Source organism: Gopherus evgoodei, chromosome 20 (genome assembly GCF_007399415.2).
Source record: "Gopherus evgoodei ecotype Sinaloan lineage chromosome 20, rGopEvg1_v1.p, whole genome shotgun sequence".
Lineage (NCBI taxonomy): Eukaryota > Metazoa > Chordata > Testudines > Testudinidae > Gopherus > Gopherus evgoodei.
The window spans coordinates 3,532,641-3,560,016 of NC_044341.1; the positions used below are offsets into that span (position 1 = coordinate 3,532,641).

Sequence of the window (27,376 nt, forward strand, 5' to 3'; positions counted from 1 at the left end):
GTTCCTTTCAATTTCCCAAACAATTTCCTGGGCAGACCTTTCGGTCTGGAATGGATTAGTGTTTCACAGACCAAGAGGAAATGGTGATTTTGGGGGTCCTGGTCTAATGGAAGGGGCGGAGTCGGCATCAAAACTTTCCTTTTGTAGCTGCGCGGCAGATAAACCACAGAGGAAGCGTCTAAGGGACAGCAGCCCTGTTCTCTTGGCAGGCAGCGTCTCTGGGATCAAGAGAAATCCCTTTTTTGTGAGTTATGAAAGTGAAGAGGGTTTGGGGAGTGAAAGGAAGGAATTTCTTCGCTCCGGATACGGTCACATCAAAAAAGGGCATCTTCTCTCCTTAACAGGCCAAGGACATTCACCCCACAACTGGAGTGTTTATTTGTTTTGCTTGCCTCTCTGCGGTTGGATGGGTTATTTCTGCGGGGCCCCAAGTGGTACAGAATTCTGCCCCTTCCGGTGGATGCAGTTAGCAGATCGATCCCTCTGCAGTAACGGGACAGGCTGCAAACATCAATGAATTTATCCTCACAGCAAAGCATCATTATCCCCATTTCACAGAGGGGAATGGTGGGCAGAGAGAGACCATGTGACTTGCCCAAGGTCACACAGGGAGTCTGTGCCAGAGGAGGCTATTGAAATCCAAATCTCCTGCATCTCAGTCCAGGCTCTTAACTACCAGATCCTCCTACCTGCTTATCCAATGCTGGGCAGATGTGGGAACAGGCTGCTCCTGAGACGCCATCTGTTTCTGAGTGTCCAGCTGAGAAAGCTATGGTGCATTTGGCATCCTCAGCCTGTAGCCCAGATTGCATGGTGGGGGAACGACAGAGTCCGAAGTGGCAGTGGCCCACCTGAGCTGGGATGCGAGTCAGATAAGCCTGGATGCTCACTGCAAATTGCATGCAGGCTCTCCCTCCCTCCTGGGCCCCAAAAGAAGGCAGGCTGAGCTGAGGTTTGGAGTTCTGTGCAGGCGCCCTCCCAGGTCAGGCTGCATTGGTATTGGGGTGAGGCTTAGCCCAAGAAAGGGCTGTCCATACCATGGGCCCCCTAAGGGCGGGCAGGGCACAGTCCCATGTGTGCAGCGACAGGCAGCTAACCCACAAAAGGGCAGAGTCAGGCCCTTTGCCCTGTTTTCTGGATGCTGTACTTCTTGTATCCCTGCCCTGATCACCCTTCGTTCTACAAAGAACACACAGCCCTCTTCTCTCTCCTGTCTCCCTCATGCACAAAGGGCTGGCTTCCCACTGACAAAGGCTCATGAGCCCCATACTGTGGCATCCCAAATGTGGTACCGGGGCCAGCACTCAGCTCTGCAGTGGGTTGTGAGTAACCGGATTTCTGCACTGGCTTCAGAGCTGACCTTGAGGATTCCCGCTTCTCAGGCTAGGAGACCTTGGGTTTTGCTTGCCTCTCTGCGGTTGGATGGGTTATTTCTGCGGGGCCCCAAGTGGTACAGAATTCTGCCCCTTCCGGTGGATGCAGTTAGCAGATCGATCCCTCTGCAGTAACGGGACAGGCTGCAAACATCAATGAATTTATCCTCACAGCAAAGCATCATTATCCCCATTTCACAGAGGGGAATGGTGGGCAGAGAGAGACCATGTGACTTGCCCAAGGTCACACAGGGAGTCTGTGCCAGAGGAGGCTATTGAAATCCAAATCTCCTGCATCTCAGTCCAGGCTCTTAACTACCAGATCCTCCTACCTGCTTATCCAATGCTGGGCAGATGTGGGAACAGGCTGCTCCTGAGACGCCATCTGTTTCTGAGTGTCCAGCTGAGAAAGCTATGGTGCATTTGGCATCCTCAGCCTGTAGCCCAGATTGCATGGTGGGGGAACGACAGAGTCCGAAGTGGCAGTGGCCCACCTGAGCTGGGATGCGAGTCAGATAAGCCTGGATGCTCACTGCAAATTGCATGCAGGCTCTCCCTCCCTCCTGGGCCCCAAAAGAAGGCAGGCTGAGCTGAGGTTTGGAGTTCTGTGCAGGCGCCCTCCCAGGTCAGGCTGCATTGGTATTGGGGTGAGGCTTAGCCCAAGAAAGGGCTGTCCATACCATGGGCCCCCTAAGGGCGGGCAGGGCACAGTCCCATGTGTGCAGCGACAGGCAGCTAACCCACAAAAGGGCAGAGTCAGGCCCTTTGCCCTGTTTTCTGGATGCTGTACTTCTTGTATCCCTGCCCTGATCACCCTTCGTTCTACAAAGAACACACAGCCCTCTTCTCTCTCCTGTCTCCCTCATGCACAAAGGGCTGGCTTCCCACTGACAAAGGCTCATGAGCCCCATACTGTGGCATCCCAAATGTGGTACCGGGGCCAGCACTCAGCTCTGCAGTGGGTTGTGAGTAACCGGATTTCTGCACTGGCTTCAGAGCTGACCTTGAGGATTCCCGCTTCTCAGGCTAGGAGACCTTGGGTCTGGGACTAGGGGATGGTGACTTTGCCGTACACATTCACCTGCCAAGGGCCTCCTGCAGTCAGCCTGTGCAGAGCCTGCTCTCCCTTGGGGAAGGCCAACCACAGGAGGTTCAACCTTTTGCAATGAGCAACTCAAATAATGGATGGCAAGGTCTCCTGGGTCAGTGGGGGCTCCCTGCGGACTGGACTGCTCACAAGCTGTCCTCTAGAAGCAGGAAGGAACTCAGGACTCAGCTCTATCCACTCCCTTCTCCCTAAACTGCTTTGTCCCACATGGTTCCTTCGTCCCACTGGCACGAACATGCTGCAGACAGATCCAAAACTTCATCCTCAGTGGATGGTAATTGTTAGCTAGGAGAAAAACAAACCCAGGGTTTGACCTCATATCATATTGAAATAGTCTGGCCGCTGTGGAATTCTTGGCTTCTGTGAAATCCAATCTGGCTGCAGATTCTTGGCATTTTTCATCAAATATAGCTCATCTGTCACTCTCTTTGATTCTGATTGAAATATAATTTGTTTTACAGGTGGGGAGAACAGCAGGACTGAGGGTAGCGGTGGGATCAGATCCGGGCTGATGCTATTTGATCTGGAAGGTCAGTGCAAAGAGAAGTTCTGCTGAATTAATTTTCATCATTTCTCTTCCTCCTTTTATTTTTAAATGGGTTCATTCTGGGAATTCCCATAGTAGAAAGAGAATTTTGCATCTATGTGGATGCATCCTCTGAGGGTCACAGGCTGGTTAGCAAGGCCTTCTAAATCAAGGGTGACATTGGTGTTCATGATGGACCGCTAGCAATTCCTAACCAGAGCAGATATCTCTGCCAAGACACTGAAGTCCTCCTCTGCAAGGACAGCCTATTATTCGAGCCCTGATCCCTGTGTAGATCTGGCCGCCCTGGATAACACCCTAATCCTTGGTCCAGCACAGCTCTGCCAATGAAAGTCAAGCTTCATCTACAAATGCCCACTTCTAGTCCATCCTGGGGGTTCCCCACCCAGCTCGGGTAATGCATCTCAATCCCAAGCTGGAGCACCCCAGCTATTCCATTCCTGGGCTCTGCCAATGCACCACTGTCTTGTCCCACTTCTAACCGCTGCCACCTCTGACTTGCATGGCGACTGTTGACCATGCCGTTCTCATGACCTGCCCTGTTCCATTCTTATTCTGAGTGGGTTTATCTGGAGATATATGTATCCAGATAAACCTACTTATATATGTTATCTGGAGGATAGATAGATAGATAGATAGATAGATAGATAGATAGATAGATTAAAAAGACTGGGACTTTTCAGCTTGGAAAAGAGACGACTAAGGGGATATGATAAAGGTCTATAAAATAATGAATGATGTGGAGACAATAAATAGGGAAGTATTATTCACTTCTTCGCATAACATAAAAACCAGGGGTCACCCAATAAAATTAACAGGCAGCAGGTTTAAAACAAACAAAAGGAAGTATTTCTTCACACAATGCAGTCAGCCTGTGGAACTCATTGCCAGGGGATGTTGTGAAGCCCAAAAGTCTAATTGGGTTAAAAAAAGAACTAGATAAGTTCATGGAGGATGGGTCCATCAGTGGCTATTAGCCAAGATGGTCAGGGACAGCAGCCCCTTGTTCAGATTTTAAGAGAGACAAACTCTTCCGTTTGTGCCCACATGGAACAGCTTGGCAGTGAGAACTGTTGGGGCTCAGAGAACAGGAGGCCAATTACAAGAAACTGATATTTATTTATTTTTAAATCTCATGATTTTTAAGCCAGTCTCATGAATTCCTTGGTCATGATGCATGATGCTTGAACACCAGCTGTTGCTTCCTCTCCAGAAAAAGGAAGACGCAGGAAAGCAGTGGGCTGGGATGAGGTTTTTGATCCCTCAGGGGTTAATTTTCAAAAGTGTTGAAAATTTTACCCTAAATGCCCAGCTCAGAAGAAGCATCTATGACTCACTGGTGAATGTGTGTTACATGCCCAGGCCCCAGAGAATGGCGAGTCTGCCGTAGCCCCAGCTACAGATGGTTAGCTCATGCTTTTAGCTCTGGGAGTCCCCAGTTCAATTCTCAGTGCGTCGCTGTCACCTCTCGTTGGCTGAGATTTAGATGTTGCTTTTCTTTGCAATCTGGTTGGGGTCCTGGCAAGGCACTCATCATGAATTGGGAGATTTTATCAAGGGAGAAATCACAAAAAATAACAGTCCCTTTCCCTGCCCACAAAACTTCCCACGAAACACCAAACTGGGTGGACATGTTACTGGTCTCATTTTCTAATACAGGCCCATCCTGACACTGGCAATCCCAAGAGTTGAGTCTAATTAGCATCGCCTCTAACTTCAATGTGGAGTTATGGCCTGTCAGATCCAGAATGCCATGTTCCATCTTGAGCTAAGCTGGGAGCATGGCCTGCTGTGACAGGGCATCTCCAGGGGCTGCACCGCTGTAGTGAAGGTGAAGGCAGCTGGATGTGGCACTGTAGAGCTCTGTGGGCTATATCTGGTCACCCTTTGTCATATATGATGCCAGGACAAAGCACACCAGACTTTGGCCATCACTGTGCATTGACTGGGCCAGTCCCTGTGCTGGGATGGTTGTTATGAGCTGGATGGACAGCACATGGTCACTGGGCATTGGGTGTCCTTTGAGGTCATGTCTACACTGCATTGTAAACCTGGTCTGTGGGGTCCGGCTTGTGGACTCGGTGTTTCCAAGTCTGCACTTGAGTGTCTGCACTGAATTGTGAACCTGGATTTGCAATTGCAGGACCCGGGTCTCACAGCTGGGCTAACGCATCCATACTATGCTTTGGAGACCATAATCTTCCATCCACACTGCAAAATGATGGGGCATGGACCTCAGTCACTGCAGGACACGGGCTCTGACCCACCCCCTTAGCAGGGTCCTAAGACCCAGGTCTTGAGTGTTTGCTGACCTGAGTCAGACTGATGTGTGTGTGGATGGAAGCAGGGCTTGGGCTCAAACCTCAGTCAGAGCCAGGACTTAGTGTGTTGTGTAGACATACCCTCACAGTCCCACCCAGTGAACTTGGCTTTTTAGCTTGTGCTGTAGAGACTTGAGCTTTCAGGTCTTCCATTCAGTCCCTGGTGTTGGCCCAGGGCAAAAAGCAGAAGCCAGAGCCCTGGTGCCTGGGGGTGAAAGCTGAAGGTGATGGTCATTGCAGTACCGGACAAAATTTTGCCAGGGCTGCTCATCCCGGTCCTAGACACCAGCTCTCAGCTCTGTGTCGTCTTTCTCTCTCCACACAGGAGAGTTCTCTCTTGCCCTGGGGCAGATGTTCCTGGCCCTGCCACATTACTGGATCCCTTCTGAGAGGGGAGATGCTCAGCACCAGCCCCCCTTATTTATTGAATGTGTTTACAATTAAACTAAATGTCAAACTGTCTGTGGCCATAACAACAGACTTGTGTCAGTTGTGGGGCAGTGAGGGGTCAAAGGTCAGAACATTGTTTACTTTAATTTCTTTGAGAGCTTTTTGGGAGATTTTTCCAACCCCTCTCACTTTATTAAATTCAGATGAGCGTTCAGGGAGGTTAGGTCGCATGTGGTTCAGGGTTTGGGTTTTTTTTTTAAAAACATTTGACTTTTAACTCTTTCGGGATGGTTCCCCTCTGGGTTCCTCTGCCACACAGACTCAGGCTGAGCCTGCCCCAGGGGAGTAGGGGGGGCAGCAGCTGGGCTCCCCATCCCCCACTGTCGGTTTGGCGACGGAACAACTCAGCGGGTAGCGCATGGCACTGAGCAGATCTGCTGATGCCCGGGGTGTAAGGCCTGGCCTGGGAATGGGCCACTCGCAAAACCGGTCATTATGGAGATTTGTGCTCAGCTAATTAGTTTAGCTAATCAGAGGCAGTTACTGCTGGCTAGAGCAGGATATAACCCCAGCAGGTGATGTGTGCTCCCCACACTCACAGCCTGACCAATGCACCTGAAATCTGACCCACAGACCTCCCACACCGCTACTCCAATCCTCAGTTCCCCTCATGCACAGTTCTGCCAATGCCCCTCACTCCTAATCTCCAGTCCCTCCCTGCTATGCCACTCCTGGCCTCTCTGGGTCACGGGTAGACTTTTCCCAGCCATTCCATCCGGGCTCTACAGAACTGCCCACCCCCTGATGAATATGGAGGGAGTGGAGTTTGGTGAGATTTAGAATTTTTATCAATGACCTGGAAGAACACCTAGGGAGTGTGCAGGTGACACAAAAACTGGGGTGGCCACAAATAGCGAAGAGGACGGGTCACTGATTCAGAGTGATTTGGATCGTGTGGTAAGCTGGGCGCAAGCAACGAATGTGGCTTTTAATATGGCTAAAGGTAAATCTATACATCTACGAACACAGAATGCAGCCCGTCTAGACAGAATGGGGGGACTCTCTCTTGGGAAGCAGTGACTCTGAAAAAGATTTGGGTGTCTTGGTGGATAATCAAAGGAACACCAGCTCCCAGTGTGATGCTGTGACCAAAAGGGCTAATTCGATCGTTGGATGTCTAAACAGGGGAATCGTGAGTAGGAGCGAGGAGGTTATTTTACCTCTGTATTTGGCACTGGTGCAACCACAGCTGGAATCCTGTGTCCAGTTCCGGTACCCGCAGTTCTAGAAGGAGGTTGATAAATTGGAGAGGGTTCCGAGAAGATCCATGGAAATGACTAAAGGATTAGAAAACTTGCCTGACAGTGGTAGACTCAAGGAGCTCAATCTATTTCGCTTAAAAAAAGAGAGGGTTAAAGGGTGACTTGATCACCGTCTGTAAGAACCAACGTGGGGAACAAAGATTTGATAATGGGCTCGTCAGTCTAGTTGTGAAAGATGTAACATGATCCAGTGGCTGGAAGCTGCAGCTGGACAAATTCAGGCTGGAGATAAGGTGCACGTTAGAACAGGGAGGGTAATTAACCAGTGGAACAATTTACCAAGGGTTGTGGTGCTCTGGGGCAGCCCTCTGGCCTATGCTATACCAGGGGTCAGCCTAGATGATCACAATGGTCCCTTCTGGCCTTGGAATCGAAGACTCTATGAGATTGCTGCTATTGGGAGAGCTTTAAGTGGGGCTGAGTGGCAGAGGGGAGGACACATCTGTTGCACATGGTGGCTGGATCATGGTCAGCGTAGCTTAGCCACAGTACTCTCCCCCTTGGCTGCTGCTCCCAGGGTCTCCAGGCCCCTCTGGGTATGTCTACACTGGCCCATGCCAGCTGACTCAGGCTCATGAGGACCCCGGGAGATGGGGGGGTCCCAGAGCTCGAGCTGCAGCCCAGGCCTGAACCATCTACCCAACAATTAAACAGCCCTTAGCCTGAGCCTGAGTCAGCTGGCACAGGCCAGTCACAGGATTTTGATTGCAGTGTAGACATAACCTTAGCACTCTCACTTTGACCTGATCCATTCTGGCCCATGTTTGTGAAAAGTCTGGGGCCTTTGCAAGCTGGGACTTTGTGTTTCACAATGGAGAGAAACTAGGCTAGGACTGACCCTTGGAGCTGAACGGGGTCCTTGACAGAGAGGTGTGTGTGAGAACTGGAATGGTGGGGGGCGGGGAGGGAGAAGCAGGGGGTTTGGATTGACAGGGCAGGGTGAGAGGGAATTCATAATCCGGTAGGGGGGTGCACTGCATGCTACACCATCGCTAGCTCCAGAGGAAGTGTGTGACTATCAGGCCCCCAGTGAAGGAAAGCAGAAAAGAAGAGGGCTCCCATACCCCCTCCCAAACTCATAATTCCCCTTGGCCTCATATTCTGAGGTGCTGGGAGCTGGTGAGGTTTGTTGCAGGGCAGGATGCCCTTTGCAGAGGCCTTTGCCCTCAGTGCAAGGGGACAGGAGAGGTAACCCGTGCAGGAATTGAAATGCCAGAAAGAAAACAGTCAGAAAGAAGAATGTGGAAATCTCCCAAAGAACCATATTTCATTTCCTTCAAGCGCCGGCACATTCCAGGCCTGGCCTGGGTTCGTGCGCACAGCAATGCAAGCTGGATTCATTGGCTATGCACAGGCCCATCCAAAATGTTCAGCCTTTTGCTTGCTTTCCCATTCCTGCTTCATCTTCCGGTGGCTGCTGCTGCCAGGTGAAGAAGGGGTCCAGGTTTTGGCGGCTGGGGGTGGGGAGGAAACGGCTCGCAGTTCCCCCCTTCACCTCAAGTTCTCTCTCCAGCTTCACTTCCCTTTGTCACATCTCTTGTGCTTCTTAAAATATTGTGGGACAAGCCCGGCTCTGCCCGCAAAGCTCTGACCCACACAGTTCCTTAGCGAAATCTCTGCCTCTCTTTAAAAAATGGAAAGTGGCTGGAACCAGGCCAAGAGTCAGCTAACGGTGGCATGTGAATGCTGGCTCAGTGTCCCAGCCTCCCCACCCCCAATCTCCCCTCCCACCCCTACTGGCACCCCCAGCCTGCGAAAGAACAATATGCCCCTTTGCAATTCGCACGCTTTTCAGCTTTGCAGGTGCCTCTTTGGCTTCGTCTCAGCCAGACAGAATCCAAACTGGCCCCCAGCTGAGTGGGTGTCAGAACTACCCAACGGGGACCCTTGGGGAGCCTTGTTATTGCAGACAGACAGACAGACTGACATGTAACACGCCTGCTCTGGACACACCTGCTCTTGGTGCTAGAACTGCCAGGCACTGAAGAAGGAGTCTGTGATACCTGGAGAACAGGTATTCCAGGTATCATTCTTCATGAGCATTGGCAGAGCTGAGCAGGAGGCCATGGCGTGGAATAGCAGAGGATGCTGCAGGTCAGGACTGAAGGGTATTATTGCCAGAGCTGCGAATGAGTAGCCAAGACAGACATGGAAAGTTGCGGGTCGGGATTGAGGGGCATCTGCAGCACTGTGTGTGAAGGCAAAACGGGCATAGCCAGGGCGCTGTGGGTCAGGACTAAGGGTCATCCGCAGAGGTGTGTAGAGGGAGCTTGCACAGCTCCTTCCCACATCCACTCTGTCTCGAGCAAGTGTCATCCAGTCCCCTCTCTTGCAGCAGTGCAGCGAATCCAACAGGCCATTGTCCATTGTTTGTTTCCCACATTCCCCATTTGAAAAGCTGGCCAGAGCCATGCACAGGAACATCCCTTCCCCAAACCTGGCGGTGGGACGGGGCTGCTGCTCTGCCTGCCTTGTGCGTGCCGTATTCGCCCTAACCGATCCAGCATGTGGGAGGCTTTGAACTCCCTTATTCAGCCTTCCTAGCACAAAAGGTTAGGAACCAGCAGCAGACTCTCATGACATGGAGCCTACGTCATGGGGGCACTGGAGCGGATTTCTGAGGGCTTCTGCTGGGACCAATTTTGTTCAAAGCATGTGGCACGTTGCATTGGTTAACGGCAAACACAGCATATGAGAAGCAGGTGGCAGGCTATTTGCATGAACGCTGGGTCAAGTGTGGAGAGGGGTAGTGGTGGTGATGACTGGGATCTGGATTTATCCTCAGCAGCAGGGATCTGGAAGGCTTCTTTCTCTAATCATCTGCCATCACATTTGTAAATCTCTGAGATCTGGAGGCTGTATGGTGCCATGGGGACTTTGGAAACCCGACTTTTACTCCTGGCTCTGCTACTGATCCACTGTTTGCCCTTGGATAAATCACTTCCCCTCTGTTTTCCCTCCCACCCTTTGCCAGCCTTGTCTCTGATGGCAGAGCTGGGAGTGATGCATAGGTAAACTGAAGCCTCTGCCAGAGCCTAAACGGGAGTTCAATATTTAGTAAAAAGCTCATAAACATGGCACTGAACAAACTCCAGAAGATCAGCTCTGCACAGCATTGGAGTTTTTGATGAAAAATGAGTCGATATAAAGAGAATCGTCAGAGTTCCAAAATGGCCAGTTTTCCAAAGTGTCACTCTTGTGTCTCGCCAGTTTCCAGCTCCTTCCCTTGCTTTCGCAAGAAATCAGATGTGCTCCGGGCTTTGCTCCTCATGGAGCGATGGGTGCTCAGCGTCCTTGGGAATCTGTCTGTGGGTGTCTCAAGGAGTGCACCCGACTGCTGAGACACTCAGAATTAGAGGGCATTCTTGAAAATTTGGGCCTGTATTGAGGTCAAAGGTGCCACAGCAATCCCTTGGTATAAAAACTGAAAGTCAGGGTCAGGAAAAGAACCGAGGAGTCCTATTTCTCAGTCCTCTGCTTTAGCCACCAGACTTATGTCGAGTCATTCCTAGAATATATCTGGATAGTTCACTCAGTCTCCTTACCCACCTCCGTCGAACCCCAGAATGCATCGTGTTATCTCCTCCAGAAAATCTAGCTCTGAAAATCCAGCTCATTAGATTTTCTGCTCAGAGTCTTTTAAATGATTTTCAATTTCCTGCCGGGATAGTTTTTAATTTGCTTCTGAAGCAGGGTTTGGCGGGGGAGGGGAAAGCAAGCCTAAAATTCAGCACTAAATCCCCTCTCCCAATTCAGTTTTCATCCTTCCTCTTAGAAGATCAGTGTGTCAGAGCCTGCTTCCTGGCCATGAACTTGGTTTCCATTGTGATCTTTCTCTTGCTGAAAAGAGAAGGCTCCGTCCGCACGATCTGGAGCGCAGGTCTAGGCCCCACCCTCCTCCCGGAGGGCGAAATTATGGAACAATGGCAGCTCCAGGTCCAACATCAGTACATGAGAAGGACTTTGATCTGAAAAGCCAAAGATTTGGATTTGTAGCAGATGCACAAGGGAGTTCCATGCGTCTTGCTGCATTCTGTTGCATGCCGTGTTTGTGGCTGGATAGGCAGCATCTCTCCGTACAGCGACTGGCCTCGGAACAGCTCGGGAGGCGATAGTCCAGTCTATGGATTTCAGTCATGGCGGGTTCTCAATCTGTTTCCTAGCCAGGGAGGTGATTGTATCCCAGAAACCACGACTGTAACTGTCACTGGCTGGCAGGCTCAGCAGAGAGGCTGAGGAATAAGAAAACAGCTTGTGAATAAGGCATTGGGCAGGGACTCAGGAGATCAAGATTCAGTTCCTGGTTCTGCCATAGGCTCCGGGGGTGACTCTGGTCAGGTCGCTTGATCTCCCTTTGCCTGTGAGGAGGCCGTGGGGTCTAGCGGATGTGGTGATGGAGCCGCTGTCAGGGTACCTGAGTTCTCTTCCCAGCTCAGCCACTGACCGGCTGTGTGACCCATGGCAGTCACTTCACCTCGGATTCCCCCTTTCCCATCCATCTGGACTGTCCGCTGTGTGTGGCAGGGAATCTCTCTCTCACTAACAGTTTGTACAATACCGGGTGTGGAGGAACTCTGAGGTGATACTGTGATATAGCCAATAATGGGCCATGGAGACACGTCTCCTGTGGGAGGGGAGAGGTCTTGATTCACTTACTCAGGGTTGTGCTGGGCAGGCTGCCTTGTGGAGAAATAGGACATCGCTTTCTATTGCTCTCAATCCACGTCTTTTACCGACAATATACATGAAATTCATTCTGCCACATGGCTCAATTCTAACCAGGGAAGCTTGGTACAGCAGTTACCCACCAGCTGCAAGTGGATGGATTTGTTGAATCAGGGTGTATGGATGGATGAATTTTTCGAGACAGCAGGATCTTTTTAACAGAAAATGGCCAATGCTACCTTGATCTGAATTAGAGCTACAATAATCCCCTGGTTTATGTGGGGAAAGCACAGTTCTAGTCTGACACTACTGTTTGAAAAGGTGAAACGGCTGCAAACGTTCCCCATGTGTCACTTTGTAAATCAGTCAATAAATCTAGGCTTACAAAAATCACCAGTGTCCTTGAAAGGAAATGAGCAAAATGTTGGGGGTGGTTCAGGGTGGGAGAGACTTAAACCAATTCGAAGTGGAGCATATTCTAACCAGGCCTGGGAACGTTCAGATTGACCTGCCCTGGACATTTATGGAGTAGGAAGAGCTAAGATGCATGGAAGCAGCAGGTGTCTTTCCTGCTTTAGAAACATGATCCACTTACCACATGCAAACTCACTCCTGTCTTGCGGGTCAGTTCATTAACAAAGAATCATAAGGTAACATAAGATTCAAACTTTCTCACCCAGACTGGGCTGCTCTTAGGACTCCTCCCTTGGGACTGCTCTGCCCACACCCTAGATCTTCACTCCACAGGTAGACCCTCCCTGGTGCCATGTACCTGTGTAGGCAAAGAATTGCTTCATTCAGTGAATCAGCAGAACCGACTCAGCTTTCTCCCAGCAGGATTGACGCTTGGTATCTGGGTGGGGCATTTCAGGCAAACCCCATTGGCTTGTTATGCTATGGTTAGCATGATATAGTATTCCCACCGCCTCCTGAAAATTGACTGACACCCTCCTGTGTGGAACAGCAGCTAGTGGTGTGGAGAGGTGTGGAGAGTGGCTGGAGAAGGTAAAGGGTCATGCTGTCTGCATAGCAATGCAATGCTGTGATTGCTGATCAGAACGGAGCACCTTCAGCTGCAGTGAGGAACAGGCAGATGATGGCCTGTGGGCTGTTAAGTGGAGGTAATGTTCAGAGGAGAAGAATGTATTTGTTTAACAATGATTTATGCTGTGTCACCGGCTCTTACTGTTTTATCCTACAGCTTGTGTTATTTGGTATTCTTCAAGCCCCAGCTCCTGGAGCCAGGTGATTAGATGAGATTTTTCCATTTTCATTTTAAAAAATGAAAGCTTCTAGCCCTTTTGGTTGTGGAGAAAAATTGGAAGACATGATCCCTTGTGACAGGGTAGCTGACTCACTAAAGGAAATTGGACTCAGCTCTCCGGGTCCAGGCTTGGCTCCCTGCTGGGCCAATGAAGAGGGCAGGGCAGCATCTGGGAAGCGGTAAGAGGCCTGAGAGTGACTTGAGCAGACTGGCTCTATGAGGAAGAGCATTTCCTGGGGAGGGCTGGAAAGCAGGAGTGTAGCAGCCTCTGCCTGGGGTCTCCAAGCTGGAGAGCCAGGACTGAGGTGCTGAAATGGGGAAGGAGCAGCAGAAGGAAATGTCTGCTGGCTGTAATCTGCAGAGCCGCAGCCAAGGGCTGGAGGTTGAGGAGGGGAGCAGCTGAGGGGCATCTCCTTGCTGCCCGAACTGGATCCCAGAGGAACAGGAGAGGCTCCCAAAGGAGAGGCTGTGAGGGTCCCACTGGGAAGAACTGGGTTAGGGCTGGAGTGGCTGTCCTGGTGGAGTGACAGAGGATGGCTGGGAGAGTCCAGGGCTGGTGGAAGACACCAGGACGGTGAGAACAGAGCCATGTTTTTACAGATTCAGTGTGTGGGCCTGACATGGACGACGTTGTGGCTGGGGGCTCTTGCACTGTGTTTCGGTTAATCAACTAGGATGGATTGAGGATGTGCTTGTACGGGACTTACTGGGCCCTCAAGAGGCACCCAGAGGTGAGGCTACTTGCAGGGCTGCCCTGAGGCCACAAGGGGGGGCCTAGGAGGAGGCCATTTGATTACACTCCTATATATGCCAAGACCAGAAGGTCAATAAAGAGACCCGAACCCTGGTTATTTGTTAAATCTCATGATTTTGGGGGCCCTGATTCAGGACTTCTGGGTGCTTGGGGTTGGCCCTGCTCTTTTCTCCTATTATGTGTGCTGCAGTAATGTCTAGAGACCCCTGCGAAGCCAATTGTGCTGGGCTTTTTATGAACATAGAACCAGAGACCGTCCCTGCCCTGAAAAGCTTGTTGCTATTGCGTTGCCAGTCCCCGAGCAGGACCCCTCTGTGCTAGTTGCAGAATAAGAAGCTAGCAGGCAGAGGGTTAAGTGGGAAGGGGTGGTGCGCAGCGGGACCTAGCACAAGCTCCCCTTGGAGCACAACACTTTCCCAGCCCCCTCGCCAAAAAGTCTCTCCAGCCACCAAATCTCATGTTTCTTACTTAACAGGCTGGATTATTCCAGGCCATTTAGAGGCCTTCACATTTGCTCCTTCATCTTGAACACGCCCTGGGTGCTGACAACGGCCCTTTATCCCCAAAGCGTTCGCGGTGCTTCATGTGACCCGCTCCCCTCCAGGCATTGCATTCACTCCAGTTGTTTGATGTGATAGTGCTTTTATTTTTTAAAGTTTCAGGATGCCCGAGTCCTGCGAGGCAGGATAAGAGGACTATTGAGAGAGCAGCTTTCATAGCTCCCCTTCCCCGTTGGCCGCAGGGTGGATGATGGGCTGAGAAGGGGGTAATGTGGGGGAGTCTGGGAAACCCTTGGGCAGGGGTGTGTGTGGAGTGTGGCTGCTGTTTCTGAAGTCTGCTCTTCAATGGATTGCTGTGCGAGATTTAGCATCTCACACGCACACACACGCACGCATCAACACACACAAGCAGGTGCCGTACATGCACATGCAAAGCCAGGGAGACATCATCAGCACAGCACGCTGAGTGTTGCCAAGTGTAACCCAGGAATCCTATCCCCATCACTGGGGAGGACCATCCGCCCACGCTGAGGCTATACACTGCGTTTGGGATTTGACCCCCAGTGTCCCTCTGCCAGCAGCATCCCTGCCTTAGAAGAGGGTTGCTCCATAGTTGTCTCCTTTCTCTCAGCGCTTGTTGGTCCTCATCACTTTTTGATGGGACGGAGGTGAGGGGCCTTCCACAATTCCTGACAAATCCAGGGAATATCCAAAAGGCCTCGTCTACCTTTGGCTTTTCCTCCAAAAGTTTCCCACCATTGCTAACTAACTATGGTTCAGTTCCATCAGGCATAGTGATGGTAGGGGCCTGCTCATTTAGTGCAGTTAGGCAACATGCCGGTTAAAATTCCAGTCACTCCAGGGCTCAGTGCCACCGTGAAGTGAGCTGTTTAAGAACCTGTGGAGAAAAGAAGCGTCCAGGTGCATCCATCAGATAGATCTGTCGAGAGAACTGCAGGTGATGGCAGCTCATGGGGCTTCGTTACCTTTGAAATGTCTTGAAACCTTTAATGAAACTGGAGGGGAGCTGAGAAAACTCTGAAATAACAGAGATTTAGTGTTGGAAAGCACAGAGTTAAAGGGAATCACAGCCCAGGAGCCCACTAGAGCTTGCTGGTGGGAGGCGCAGGCCTGTTCCCACGTATGCATTAGACAGGAGCTGGGACAGCTTGCCCTGTGACACACAGCACCAGGGGCTGCACAGCCCTTTGCAGGAGGTGGAAAACCCACCTCCCTGCTTCCCACGACTACCCACGGAAAAGATACCTGGGTGCTTTTTGAGGAGAACTAGGGACAGCCCCATTGTTCCCCTCTGTGTCACACAGATCCTGTGCCCAGGCCACAGGAGAGAAATGGCTGAATGCAGATGTCTGCCTAGCACGGACCCTCTCTCTGCAGTGGGAAAGCCTTGAGCTTGTGTGCGGCCCCAGCACCTCACATCCTTGCGGATGGATGCAATTCCTGGGAGAAGGCCTGTAGCTCAGGTCCAGCTTTACTGGCCCCATCCGCAGCAGTCTCTTCCCAGCAGTCTTGCAGCTGCCCAGGTTTCCACTGGAGCATCTCACAGTGCAGTGCCTCGCATTTGGAAAAAACCCAAAAGCCCCTGCTCCCAGCAACAAGGTTTGGCACTGTGGGGTGTCCAGAATGCACTGGTACAACCGTGGCTGTGGTACCAGAACAGTTCTTTTCTCTACAGGTTCCTGTACTGCGCCCATCATCCTGGTGTCTGAGCACCAGAGCAGCTGGAGTGTTAACCAACATGTCCAAGTGCTCAGAATGATACAATGCAACGCAGCTGCTGTCCTCTCCTTTGAGCTGCCTGGAACCTCAGTGAAACAAGGAGCAGAATGAACAGCCACCTTCAACAGACTATTTATCCCCACTCTCTGGCCCCAGGGAGGAAAGAAAGGGCTGCAGAGGGTTTCCTGCAAAAGACAGGGTCATTCAAGGCCCGCTGGGTGGGCCGTGGGGACGGAGGGAAGATGGGCCCCACTCAATCTTTTAGCTCATGAAAAGTCATTAGAGATGAGCAGACGCAGTGCGGTGAATGTTCTGCAGTGTTTTCACCCAATTCACTTGGCCTGTGGCTGCACATGCCTCTGAGGTTCACTTTCTGCAAATGTACCAGGGAGACCGACCGCAGGAGTTTATCATAATTGTTATTCTTTGCATTGTGGTGCTAGGTGCTGTACGGACAGAACAAAGGGGTCCCTGACCCCAGGACACCACAGTCTCAGCAATCTTTTGTCCTGTCTGCTGCTTAGTGATTTCTGGTCTCTAACTGGAGCCACCTGAAAGAGGCCTGATTTTCATAAAGCACCGAGCACCTGCCCCCTGAAAATCAGGGCCCTTTCATGGGTCTCCCGTGGGGCCCCCAAGAGCTGCCTCTGTCAGGATTTGAACCCTCCGACTGTAGACAGTTTAAAGCTGGTGCTTAGACCAGTCAAACCCAGCGTGGCATAATATGGGCTTCTCGTCCCTGTGTGAGTGCCTCTGCACTTCTTTAGCAGCTCCTCCCTGGGAGGATTTTTATCCTCTGCAGGGAATTTGGTGTCATCTCTAAAGGAGGACACGCGCTCTCTCTCGCTCTCTCTCTCACACACACCCCTTGACAGCGCTGGGTTTGTGCTAAGGTGGCTCCTGGTGGTGCCTTTGCATTTCCCACCTGGCTGCTCATCAGCCTGCGACATGGTGCTGCCGGCAGCACTCATTGCTGTTGGAAGTGTGCAGTACATGACGCTTTCCTGCTGCCGTGGAGGGGTCTGTTTCCGTTCTCTCCAGCTGAGCAGCAAAAGCAGCAGCAGGAGCAGCAGCCTGAAAATCCCCCTGCACTTCCCCAAGGCTCCATCGGTGAGTGTCGGCTGCACACTGGGGATCTGGGGGTATTTGGAATGATACAGGAGACAGGCTGGTGCCAAGGGCTGAAGCCACCTGCTTCCCCTGGGTGCCAGGATCAGGGAGGAGAGCTTGTTGGATCCCTCCGAGGGGGGCTGTTTATTTCTCCCATTGTCGTTAGAAGCTTTAAAGGGATCTAAAAGCAACAGCACCTCCTTATCCTGCCTCCCCTGCTGATGGTGCCAATGCCCCTGTTTGTGATCTCTTGGGGGGGGGGAGAAGGGGCTGTGTGTGTGCATGAGCGGATTGACTCTCTGATTTCATTCACAGGGGCCGCACTGCATGGGGAAGGGTTTTGTTCAGATCCATTTTAGGGCTGAGATAGGCAACACCTTACGCCACACACACAGAGCACAACAATTTCCCCCCACCCCTTTGAATAGCCAAGGGCTGGGCGTGCTATGATGCTGTCAGATTGTACAGGGCGCTCTGCCATAGCTGGGTATCCAGGCTAGCTCGATAGCCATGTGGGGATGTGCTGGGGCATTGAATCCAGCAGTCTCATAATCCCTGATCACATCTGTTCAGTTGCCCCCTCTCTCATAGATTATCATGTACATTAAAAGCCTGTTCCCTTCCTCCTCCCCGGGTAGCTCTTTCCTTTGCCTTTTCCCTAAGCTGCTTACAGAGCTGGCCAGTCCAGGGAGCTGTGTGGTTTGTGGAGAAGGAACCAGCAATTGCTTTTTTCAAGCTGAGGGAGGGAAGGGGAAGGACGTGGATCCCCTGCAGACATCCCACAAGGCAGGGCTTTGGGGTCCTTGGGATCCCTCCGTCTCTGTGACTCCCCCTCCTTCTCTCTGGCAGGATCATTCAGCACAGCTCTCTTCTGCGCCTCTGGGCGCTATGCATCACATGCTACCAGCACAGCACATTGTGCTGTCTGATGCGGTGTGCGTACACACACACACACACACGTCTCTGCTTGCCATGGAAACCTTGCCATAGCAACCGTGCTGGAATCCAAATTTAAACGGGTGTGTGACCCCTTCCTGGTAGCCCAGCAAATGGGCCTGATTCTCCTCTTCCTTCATCAGCCTTACACCAGCGTTGCTCTTTTGTCTTACATGGTGCTAATTCTGATTTTCATCAGCGTGAATGGGAAAAGGATCAGGACTGTGCAGTAACTGCGATAGTATGTAAGACGTGATTCCCCCTTCCCTCTCCCTCGGGTGTCAGTGACCAGCCAGAGGGACAGCAGACGAGATTCAGGCCCGTTGGGCCCCTGCTGTCATATGTATCTTCACAACACCCCTGGGAGGGAAGGAAGTTCAACAATCCCCAGTTTACAGATGGGAACTGAGGCCTAGCCAGACGCCAGGTACGTCTACATGGGGAAACAAGCTTTGCAGCACGGCCGCAGCTGGCCTGGGTCAGTTGACTCGACTTGTGAGGCTCAGGCTTCAGGGCTGAAAAATTGCTGCATAGAGTTTGGGCTGGGGCTGCAGCTGGGCTCTGGGATCCTCAGCCTAAGCAGGGTCCCACAGCCCGACCGTTGACACAATATTTTTAGTACCTTAGCTCGAGCCAGCTGACCTGGACCAGCTGTGGCCATGCTGGAGGGCCTGTATCCCGTGAGGACACACCTGAAGTGACTTGCCCAAGGTCACCTGGAAAGTCTGAACCCAGGTCTCCTGAATTCCAGAGTAGAACATTAAAAGCTGGACTATTGCAGACGTGTAAAAACTATTTTTGGGGGCGTGGGGGGAATGCTCATTTTAGTTAAAGGAAACTTGTGGCTTTTAGCCCCCACATATGATCTACTAGAGGGACTATTATCCTATTACCCAGACATTTAAATCTGCTATTCCCTCACTGAGACATGACAAAGAAACAAAAGGTGTCATATTTGTGAAGCCTACTGAAAAACAGTGATATTGACTAGGGCAGGACTGAGTGAACAAAGCCAGCCCAGTCACTTCCAACCCAGGAGTCCTTCCTTTGCTCATTCACCAATTTTTTAATGAAAAGAAAGGGCTGCCATGCTCTTTCTTTAAAACTGTGATCGTGTTCTCCTGGATTTTCCTGCAGGTGAATTTCTTTCACATTGTGATGAAGCTGGAAGATTGGATCCATTCCTGCTTAGAGCCCTAGTCAAAGTTTTGAATTAATATTTTTTTACTAGTTCCAGTTTGCAACTTGGTTTTGTAATGATGGAACAGGTCTATCGGGGCTACTGGTTTTGGGAGGCCTATTGGCCCATTATTTAAAATCAAACAGAGACCAATAGAACTCAGCAGAGACCTTATTAAAATAATCTAATGGGGCCCTATGGAATTGCATCTGGGAAGCTGAACACATTTTGAAGAATTTACAAAGAAAGTCTTTAAAAGGCAGTGATTTTAATGCCATGCTTATGTAGAATCTTCTATAGTTCTTGCTTAACAGATGGTAGCAGGGATGTATTTGTAACCTGTTTTATGTTTCCAGCACTTTTCTCCTGCATCAGACAGCTCCGTAAAAGACTTATCTCCTGCTTCCTATTGGTGCAGGGAGAGTATAGTCTTAGAAAGATGCCTATTTAGGGAGATTAATCCAGGCAGAATATTGCTACATATCAGATCAGACGTGTCCCTTTGCTTGGCGGAATCACACAAGTCATTTAAAGTGTCGCTGTCCTTTCAGCACTTTCATTTAGCAAAGAAGGAACCAGAATCCATCACTCAGTCACAGGGGGGAAAACACAGTCAGCTGGGGAATGATGCAATAAAGCCCCTCGTTAGGGCAAACAGGGTTAAACCACTGACTCATTTAATAATATCAACACCTAGTATCCCATCTCAAGATGTCTATAGCATCAAATCCTTCCAAGGTGCCTCACAAACTGTTACATGCACAGAATTCACTTCATTTATTACTTGCAAGCAGCCACCTCTGGGGTGAAACATGGCAGCTGGGCAACAGCCCGTAGTAATTCTACATTCCAGTTTAGGACAGGAAGCTAAGGAAAGCGTGAGCAGTGTTCTCACTGACTTCAACGGAGTTACTTGGATTGATACCAGCTGAAAATCTGACCCTGGGATTAGATGACATAAACTATTGAGAATTTCCTAGGTTTACTAAAGTAGCCCAGAAACGGCTTGAGAGGACTTGCTCTTGAGGGGAAGGCTGCAAAAACGGAAAAGGAAAAGGGAAAAAACCCTCTTATGCCACAATCATTTTCAAACAATTCAGAATGCAGGATCTGAATGGCTCTTAGGCAAAGTTTTGCATCGGTTCTTGTTTCAGCCAACCAGTTCCCCCTCTCTGTTTGTAGATGGGCTGGATCCTCAGCGGGTGTCAATTGCCACTGCTGAGGATTGGGCCGAAGGTGACCAGACCACTGAGGGTTCCCAACAAGAAATTAAGGTTTCTGTTCTGCTTGGCTCCCTTCCGATCTCCCTATATAAACCGGACTTCCCCTCATCCACTTAGACAGGGGAGCAGGCGCTCATCTTGCCGCCCCGGGGAGTCAGGAATGGCCAGCTCCACTCCATCCCATGAAACTGTCATAAGAAATAGACCGAGTAGGTTTTAAACACTTTTGAGGTCTTTTATTCTAATATTTGATGGGCCAGGATGTGAGTGCACCATATACCGGAGCCAAATGCTGATGCCCGGAGACAAGGCATTACAACACTGTCATATCTCACTTGACCAGACCTTGCCAGGCCAAACTAGGGGCCTGATCCTGTTCTCATCAATGTCATGAGAGGAACTGTGGCCTTGCAGGGGAGGGATAGCTCAGTGGTTTGAGCATTAGCCTGCTAAACCCAGGGTTGTGAGTTCAATCCTTAGTGGGGCCATTTGGGGAACTGGGGTAACAATCTGGGGATTGGTCCTGCTTTGAGCAGGGGGTTGGACTAGATAACCTCCTGAGGTCCCTTCCAACCCTGATATTCTATGTTACCATACTCCAATATCCTATACATTGTTAGGGTTTACCAGAAATGGGCCAGACCTAAAACCTGGGGTCTGAGCTGCTACAAAGTTTAGGACACAGATCTGAAGTTTACATTTGTCCCCTAACACTACCATGGACCCACCATAAGCCCCCAAACTTCAGGCTGGAAGCTCAACATTACATCTTAGGGCATATCAACCTGGGTCCACCTTAGGGTACCATCCCGTTCAATACCAGACCAGACACTCTTCTCTTTCCTTCCTGGTTTGTGCTGACATCAGTCTCTTGGGCCTGATTCTCCTCTTACTCATGCTGATATGAATCCGGAGTAACTGTCCTGAAGTCAATGGGGTTACTGCAGTGACGAAGCAGAGCACATGACAGCAGAATCAGGCCCCTTGAGCTTAGGAGAGTTAGAACCTGGGGAACGGTAGAGCTGGGAGGCCAGGCTGACCCTGGGAACTCAGACCAAGATCCGTCCGTCACATCAGTTCTCTCTCTCTTCCCAGCCGGGAGGGTGGAAGGATGTTTGCAGTGTGCCAGCCAGATGTCCCCCTGAACGCTCCATTCCATGAGGGCAAGCGGGACCCGACGCTGGGCACGGCCTTCCTCGCTGAACAGGACCTCAAGCAGGACAAGAATTTCAACTTTGTGGTGGAAGGGTATGACAGCAACGAGAATTGGAGCCAGGCGGTGCTTGGGACCCAGATGGAGGGGAGCTCTGGCCAGACAGAAAACACAACAAATCCAGCCGATAATCTGGTGTTATTAGTGCAGAGACAGACAGCTCAGGGCAGGCTTAGGGCCGCTCCCCGAGGGCTGAAGTCAGATGAGCTGGGCCTCTCTGAGGAGGATGTGTGCAACCCTCTCAAGGGAGCCGAGCTCAGCGGTGCCGAAGAGGAGAAAATGGCTACCGAGGACACGGCCGAAGACTGTGGCAGATTGGCTGGCTCCCCCTTAGAGGACAATGGCTATGCCAGCAGCTCCCTCAGCATCGACAGTCCTGACAGCAGCACCGGCAATGCCTGGGAGACACCCGCTGCTGCCACCAAAGACCCAAGGAACCAGCCACCGCCTCCGGGGCCCGACGCTGATCCTGAAAACTCCTCCGACTCAGACACTGTCTTCCCGGTGCTGGCTGAGGCATTCCAGAACCTCCAGGACAAGATGAGATTCAAGGAGCGGGAGAAGGAGAAACACCACATCCACTTGGTGATGTATCGGCGCCTGGCCCTGCTGCGCTGGATCCGCGGCCTCCAGCAGAAAGTGGTGGACCAGCAGAGCCGGCTGCAGGAGAGCTTCGACACCATCCTGGACAACCGCAAAGAGCTCCTCCGGTACATCCAGCAGGGCGTGGTGTGCCCCAAAGCACCGGCTCATGCTGGCCTGTGAAAAACGGTCATCTTCCATCTGTCACAGTTCAGATCCCTCCCAACCCCCCAAACCTTACCCAGCTCCAACCAGTTGTTTTGTCTGAGCACAGCATCCAGGATTGGGCCCCACAGAGCTTTGCAGTCAGCTCCCAGGTTCTGCACGGGAGGCTGGCGTGAGATGCTCTTGCCTTATGCACCCAGGGATTTCATGAAGCATGAGGACACCAGACCTGACGAACGCCACATGGTATTTATGAGCTGGCACAATGTAGCTAGAAGCACGTTCCCGTCCGTTTCGGTACATGGCTCTAGCTGAGAGCACAAGTAGAAAGTCCGACATGTGCCCCAGCTAGTGGCTGAGAAGTCAGGGAACAGGATGGGTTGGTCCCATTTGAAATGAGCCTGATTAACCCTTTCTCAACCCCACCCCGCATGCCGCATATCCCTGTAGCACAAAGCATTAACCCTTCGCCAGCTGATCAGCAGCCAGGATTCACCAGTGTTCCCAAGACCCCAGTCTCACTAGAGAGCTCCCCTGAGACCTGGGGTCACTAGTGAATCAGCATAGGCCAGTCAGCAAACTAGTATCTGATTAGTTGGCAAGAAGGGTATTTCTGAGTGTACTGTTCCCTCATAACAATCCCCCTAAGAATGGTCTTATCCCGTATGTCAATCTACTGACCTCTCTCTGCATCCATCCCACGTCCTCATCTTTCTCTCTGTCCATCACAGCTGAGCTGCCTACTCAGAGGTCCAATGAGTGCCCAGAGGCTCTCAAATTTCACTCTAAACCCATAACCATTTAGTGCTTCGATAGTGATCTGTCAGCAACTCCCCAACAGGCTCTGCAACGCCTCCTCTCATCTCTTTCACCTTCTCCCCTTGTAACCATCTCATCGCCCACCCTTCCACCCCCGCCTTCGCTATGTGCGACTGCTCCCCCTCTTGCCGGCCAGCACAACTTCAGCCACTCTCTGCATTAGCTGGATAGCCGTTCGTCAAAGTCCCCTCTGCAGACAGCCCCCCTTGCTGCTGCTGCCGCTGCTGCTTTCCCATGCCCAGGCTTATCCTGCCGGCCTCTTCCAAAGAGTGTTCTCTAGACCCAGCCTGTTGGGCCTGTTGGTTACTACAGCTCTCAACGGGGCACAATTCTCTTCACAATCCAGCTTTGCTGAGGTTCATGATCTGATACTGATCTTTGAAACCCTCCCTATAATTCTTTGAATTAACATTTTAAATAGGAATCCTATTCACCATGGCTCTGCAATGTTAGGAAGGTTTGGAATTGCCCCTCAAATATGTCCTTAGCATGGAGTGTGACTCTACACATGAAAATCACTGTTAAAATCAGAGATGGGAGAACTCCACTGGCCATGGTTGGAATCCACTGGAAATTCACGACTTCTGCACTGAGATCTGAATGCAAAGCTTTTAGGTTGTCAAGGTTTCATTTGGGTTCTAGCCTTCAGAGTTTTCCCTCCCCTTGTTGTCTAGAAGCCGTGATAAGAACTGCTGGAAAAAGAGAATCTTTATTCATAGATTTAATGGCCAGAAGGGACCATTGTAACCATCCAGTTCTAGCCTGACCTGATGAATTGCAGGTGACAAAGGTGCTTTGCAGTCAGGTTATGGTTTGCATTGCACAGGCTGCAAGTTTCTCAGGGAACTTTTTACCTCACCTCTGCACCATCTACTACATTTCCCATGAAAAACAACACTTAAAAGGGGGAGGGGGAGGGAGATGTTTGAAAGAGCCCAAATTAAACCTTGAACATGAAGCTGATGGAAACGCTGGATTTTCCCTTCTCTAACTCAGATCGTTGGGCCTGAATCGCAGAGTTGAGATGCAGATCAGGCTGTTTTGTTGGTGGAACATATAATTGCAGGTGGTGCATGCCACTCCCACATGTTCATTGTTGCGAAGGGAATGAGCTCCCGACCACATTGTGTGTGTCTTGTGTTGACAGCCAATGCCTTGTAAGAAACACTGTGCATGTCCAGCAAGTGCTGTAAGAATCGATGGGTTGCATATGCTTGGGGATTGTAATCTGCAGCAAAGTGTGAGGTGCTCTGAGTGTAAAAGTCCATCTGCTGACAAAGGCCCTTGATTCAGCAAAGCATTTCAGCTCATGCTTGAGTTCTTCCCTATTTGGCAACGCACTTAAGCCCATGCTTACTTTAAGCATGTGCTCACACTGTAGCTTTTAAGGCCATCTGACCTCCTTCAGAGCACGGCCAGATCATTTCACCCTGGGATTCCTGCAATATGCCCGGAACTTCTGTTTGAGCTAGAGCCTGTCGTTTAGAAAGATGTCCAGTCTTGGCTTAATTCCCACTGACGTCTAGTTACACATGAGTTTAACTGCTTTGCTGATTTGAGATGGGCTGATGAATTGGGGTCAAAGAGAGAGACTCATACTACTAAGAACTGACCTCAAAATGCTTTAAAATAGGTTCATGTTTTGTTTGACTCTAATATTTTTTCACATTCCGTATTACAATATATTGATTTAGATTTTTTATTTTTGATATATATATATATATTAAATGCACACACACACACCATCTACCTACAATATATATTTAAAAACTTAGGGGCCAAATCAGAAAAATCCCCTAGTAATAACCTTTCTCAAAGCTGTGCTGTTCATGATCTATTAATTTATTATTATAAAGTAAAGAAAATAACTTTTCTAATCCATTTTTTCCAAAGAAAAATGCACAAACAGAGTATAAGAAGTGTAAGAGAGATTAAAAAGAGACTGTTGTGTTTATTTGGTATATTTTCTTAAAAGTGAATTTGCTCCATATTCTATTATTCTATTTATTGTACTGTATGAGGGGAGGAAGTGTGGTTTAGTGGCAAGAGCAGAGACCTAGGAGTCAAGAGACCTAGATTCTGTTCCCACCTTTGCCACTGACCTGCTGGGTGACATTGGGCTTGTCACTTCACCTCTCTATGCCTCAGTTTTCCCATCTGCAAAATGGGTGTAATGGTTCTTAACCCAACAGAGTGCTCTGAGATGGACAGCTAGATTAAAATTGCTATATAAGAGCTATTTATTATTATTATTAGATTATATTCCATGCTCGCTGCATCTTCACAAAGCTGCAGTTGATGCCTGCAATAACTTCCATTTTGCACCATGTTTCTTCATATCTTCCAGTAAGCGGAAGCAAGGACATGGTCCCATAGCCCTCAGTCACTTGTGTAGTTCCAGGAAAGTCAACAAGACTAGGCATGTGACTAAGACTTGCTCATGGGGAAAGCGGTTGTAGCAGTCAAAGCTGTGATGCTGACCCTGCAATCGTAGACTGTAAGCTTTGCCTTCTTGTTATACAGCTATTCAGCACCTAACACAACAGGACCCCAATTCTTGACTGGAACTCTAGGTGCTACCACAATATAAATTAACAGTAACTGATACCCTCAGTCAGTGGGGACTGCAGGGTCAGGTCCTGTAGAGAGCAGGGAAGCCCCACTGCTGTAATAATGAAACACCTGTAGCCTGGGTTTTGGGAAAGATGAGCTAAAATGGGTGACTTTCTTTAAGAATCAGTTTTTAAAGAGGTAGCATTCAAAATGCAAGAAGGCAACCAAATCTTGTCCTGGCATCACAGAGGAAACCCTGCCATCTGCCTCCTGGCCAGGAGGATTCCAGACTCTGTGAGGAGAAGTACCTTGCTGCTCAAAGGCCGTCACTGCTTTCATGTTTGCTTCTATTCTAGGGCCTGCTGGCTGTTGTCTGTATCACTGACATGACATATTAATAAAGTTTGGAGATAAAAAACAGATCCCACAAAGTACTCCTTTAATCCTCTTCAACAGCTGGCTGTCGTACTGTGCATGATATTTTCATCCTGCTCCTGCTGGACACCAGGGGCCTGAGTTTACCTCACTGGGTAGAACTAATGGAAGGCAATATACATTGTTGCAATGGATGTTCCAGTCTTCACCTGCATTTAGTTCACATGTCTGGAGACAGAGCTGTACCAAAGAGCATCTTGAGAGCTACTAGTGGGAAGTGAGTATACAGCACTGGGTACAGGAGTGGTGCTGCAGTGGTAGCATGTCGTCTCTGGACTGGAGGAGAATCAAGTCACAGCTTGAGGGTAGAGCTGATGTAGAGAGTGTCATGTGCTCAGCATCGTGCCTCTCTCCAGAGTGCCCGCCTTCTGGTCAATGCTCAGAGCACGATCAGTGGACAGCCTTGTAACCTTCTCCTCCAGCCCAGGCTGTGACATGGGGCTCTCGATGGCTTAGATAAAATCAGAGCCAACCCTAGTCAATACGGGTCCAATAAATATTGATATTGCCCTCAGCGTCTGCCAATATCCATTCATTATCCCCATTTCACAAATGACAAACTGATGCCTCGAGAGATGAAATGACTTATACCCAAGCTCACGTACAGGGTTGATGGCTGATCCAGAAAGAGAAGCCAAAAGTCCTGACTTAAAATCCCCTCCTCTAACACTAGGCCATGATCCCTTTCACTTGGGTTTCTGGTGAGGATGGTTTGTCCTAGCTCCTTCCGTGGCCCCACAACAGGGTCTATTCCCTGCCCCAGCCCTGCTCAGTGCGAAGTATGGGGTGGCTTTAGAGCCCTTGAGGTTCCTGACTGGACTGGTGGTATACAGCTCAAACCCCACTGTGCTTCCGTAATACTCCCATAAATGGTGCCTGGGATTCACCGACTTCCTGGCGTTTATGCATCAATTTCACTCACCTCTCCTGCCGGTGGCTCATTTCAGGGCAGTTGCTGCTTTCTTCTCTCTAGCCCCCACCTAAGGCAGGCTAGGAAAACATCCCAAAATGCACTGGCTGTCATGTCTAATTGCATAAACTGCAGGACAAAACATGGCAAGCAGAGTGCAGAGCGTGACAGAGAGTGAATAAAGCTTGCCTTGTCAGATCAGCTTATCGTAGCTCATTACAAATAGCAGGAGCTGCTGTCCCAGAAACCTCAAGTTTCATGACTCA

At 50.2% G+C, this 27,376-nt stretch overlaps 1 protein-coding gene across 2 annotated transcripts; it reads left to right on the forward strand.

Annotated features, from left to right (window-relative positions):
• Window positions 1-2,940: 2,940 nt before the first annotated feature.
• On the forward strand, window positions 2,941-26,187 carry C20H1orf216 (chromosome 20 C1orf216 homolog). 2 transcript variants are annotated; one of them, XM_030539388.1, is made up of 2 exons: window positions 2,941-3,011; window positions 21,529-26,187. In XM_030539388.1, exon 2 carries the CDS (start codon window positions 21,545-21,547, stop codon window positions 22,409-22,411), a length of 867 nt encoding a protein of 288 aa, XP_030395248.1. In that variant the 5' UTR covers window positions 2,941-3,011; window positions 21,529-21,544; the 3' UTR covers window positions 22,412-26,187. The 2 variants fall into 2 exon arrangements, with proteins under 2 accessions (XP_030395248.1, XP_030395247.1); XM_030539387.1 differs by lacking the exon at window positions 2,941-3,011 and adding an exon at window positions 16,986-17,094.
• Window positions 26,188-27,376: the final 1,189 nt, after the last annotated feature.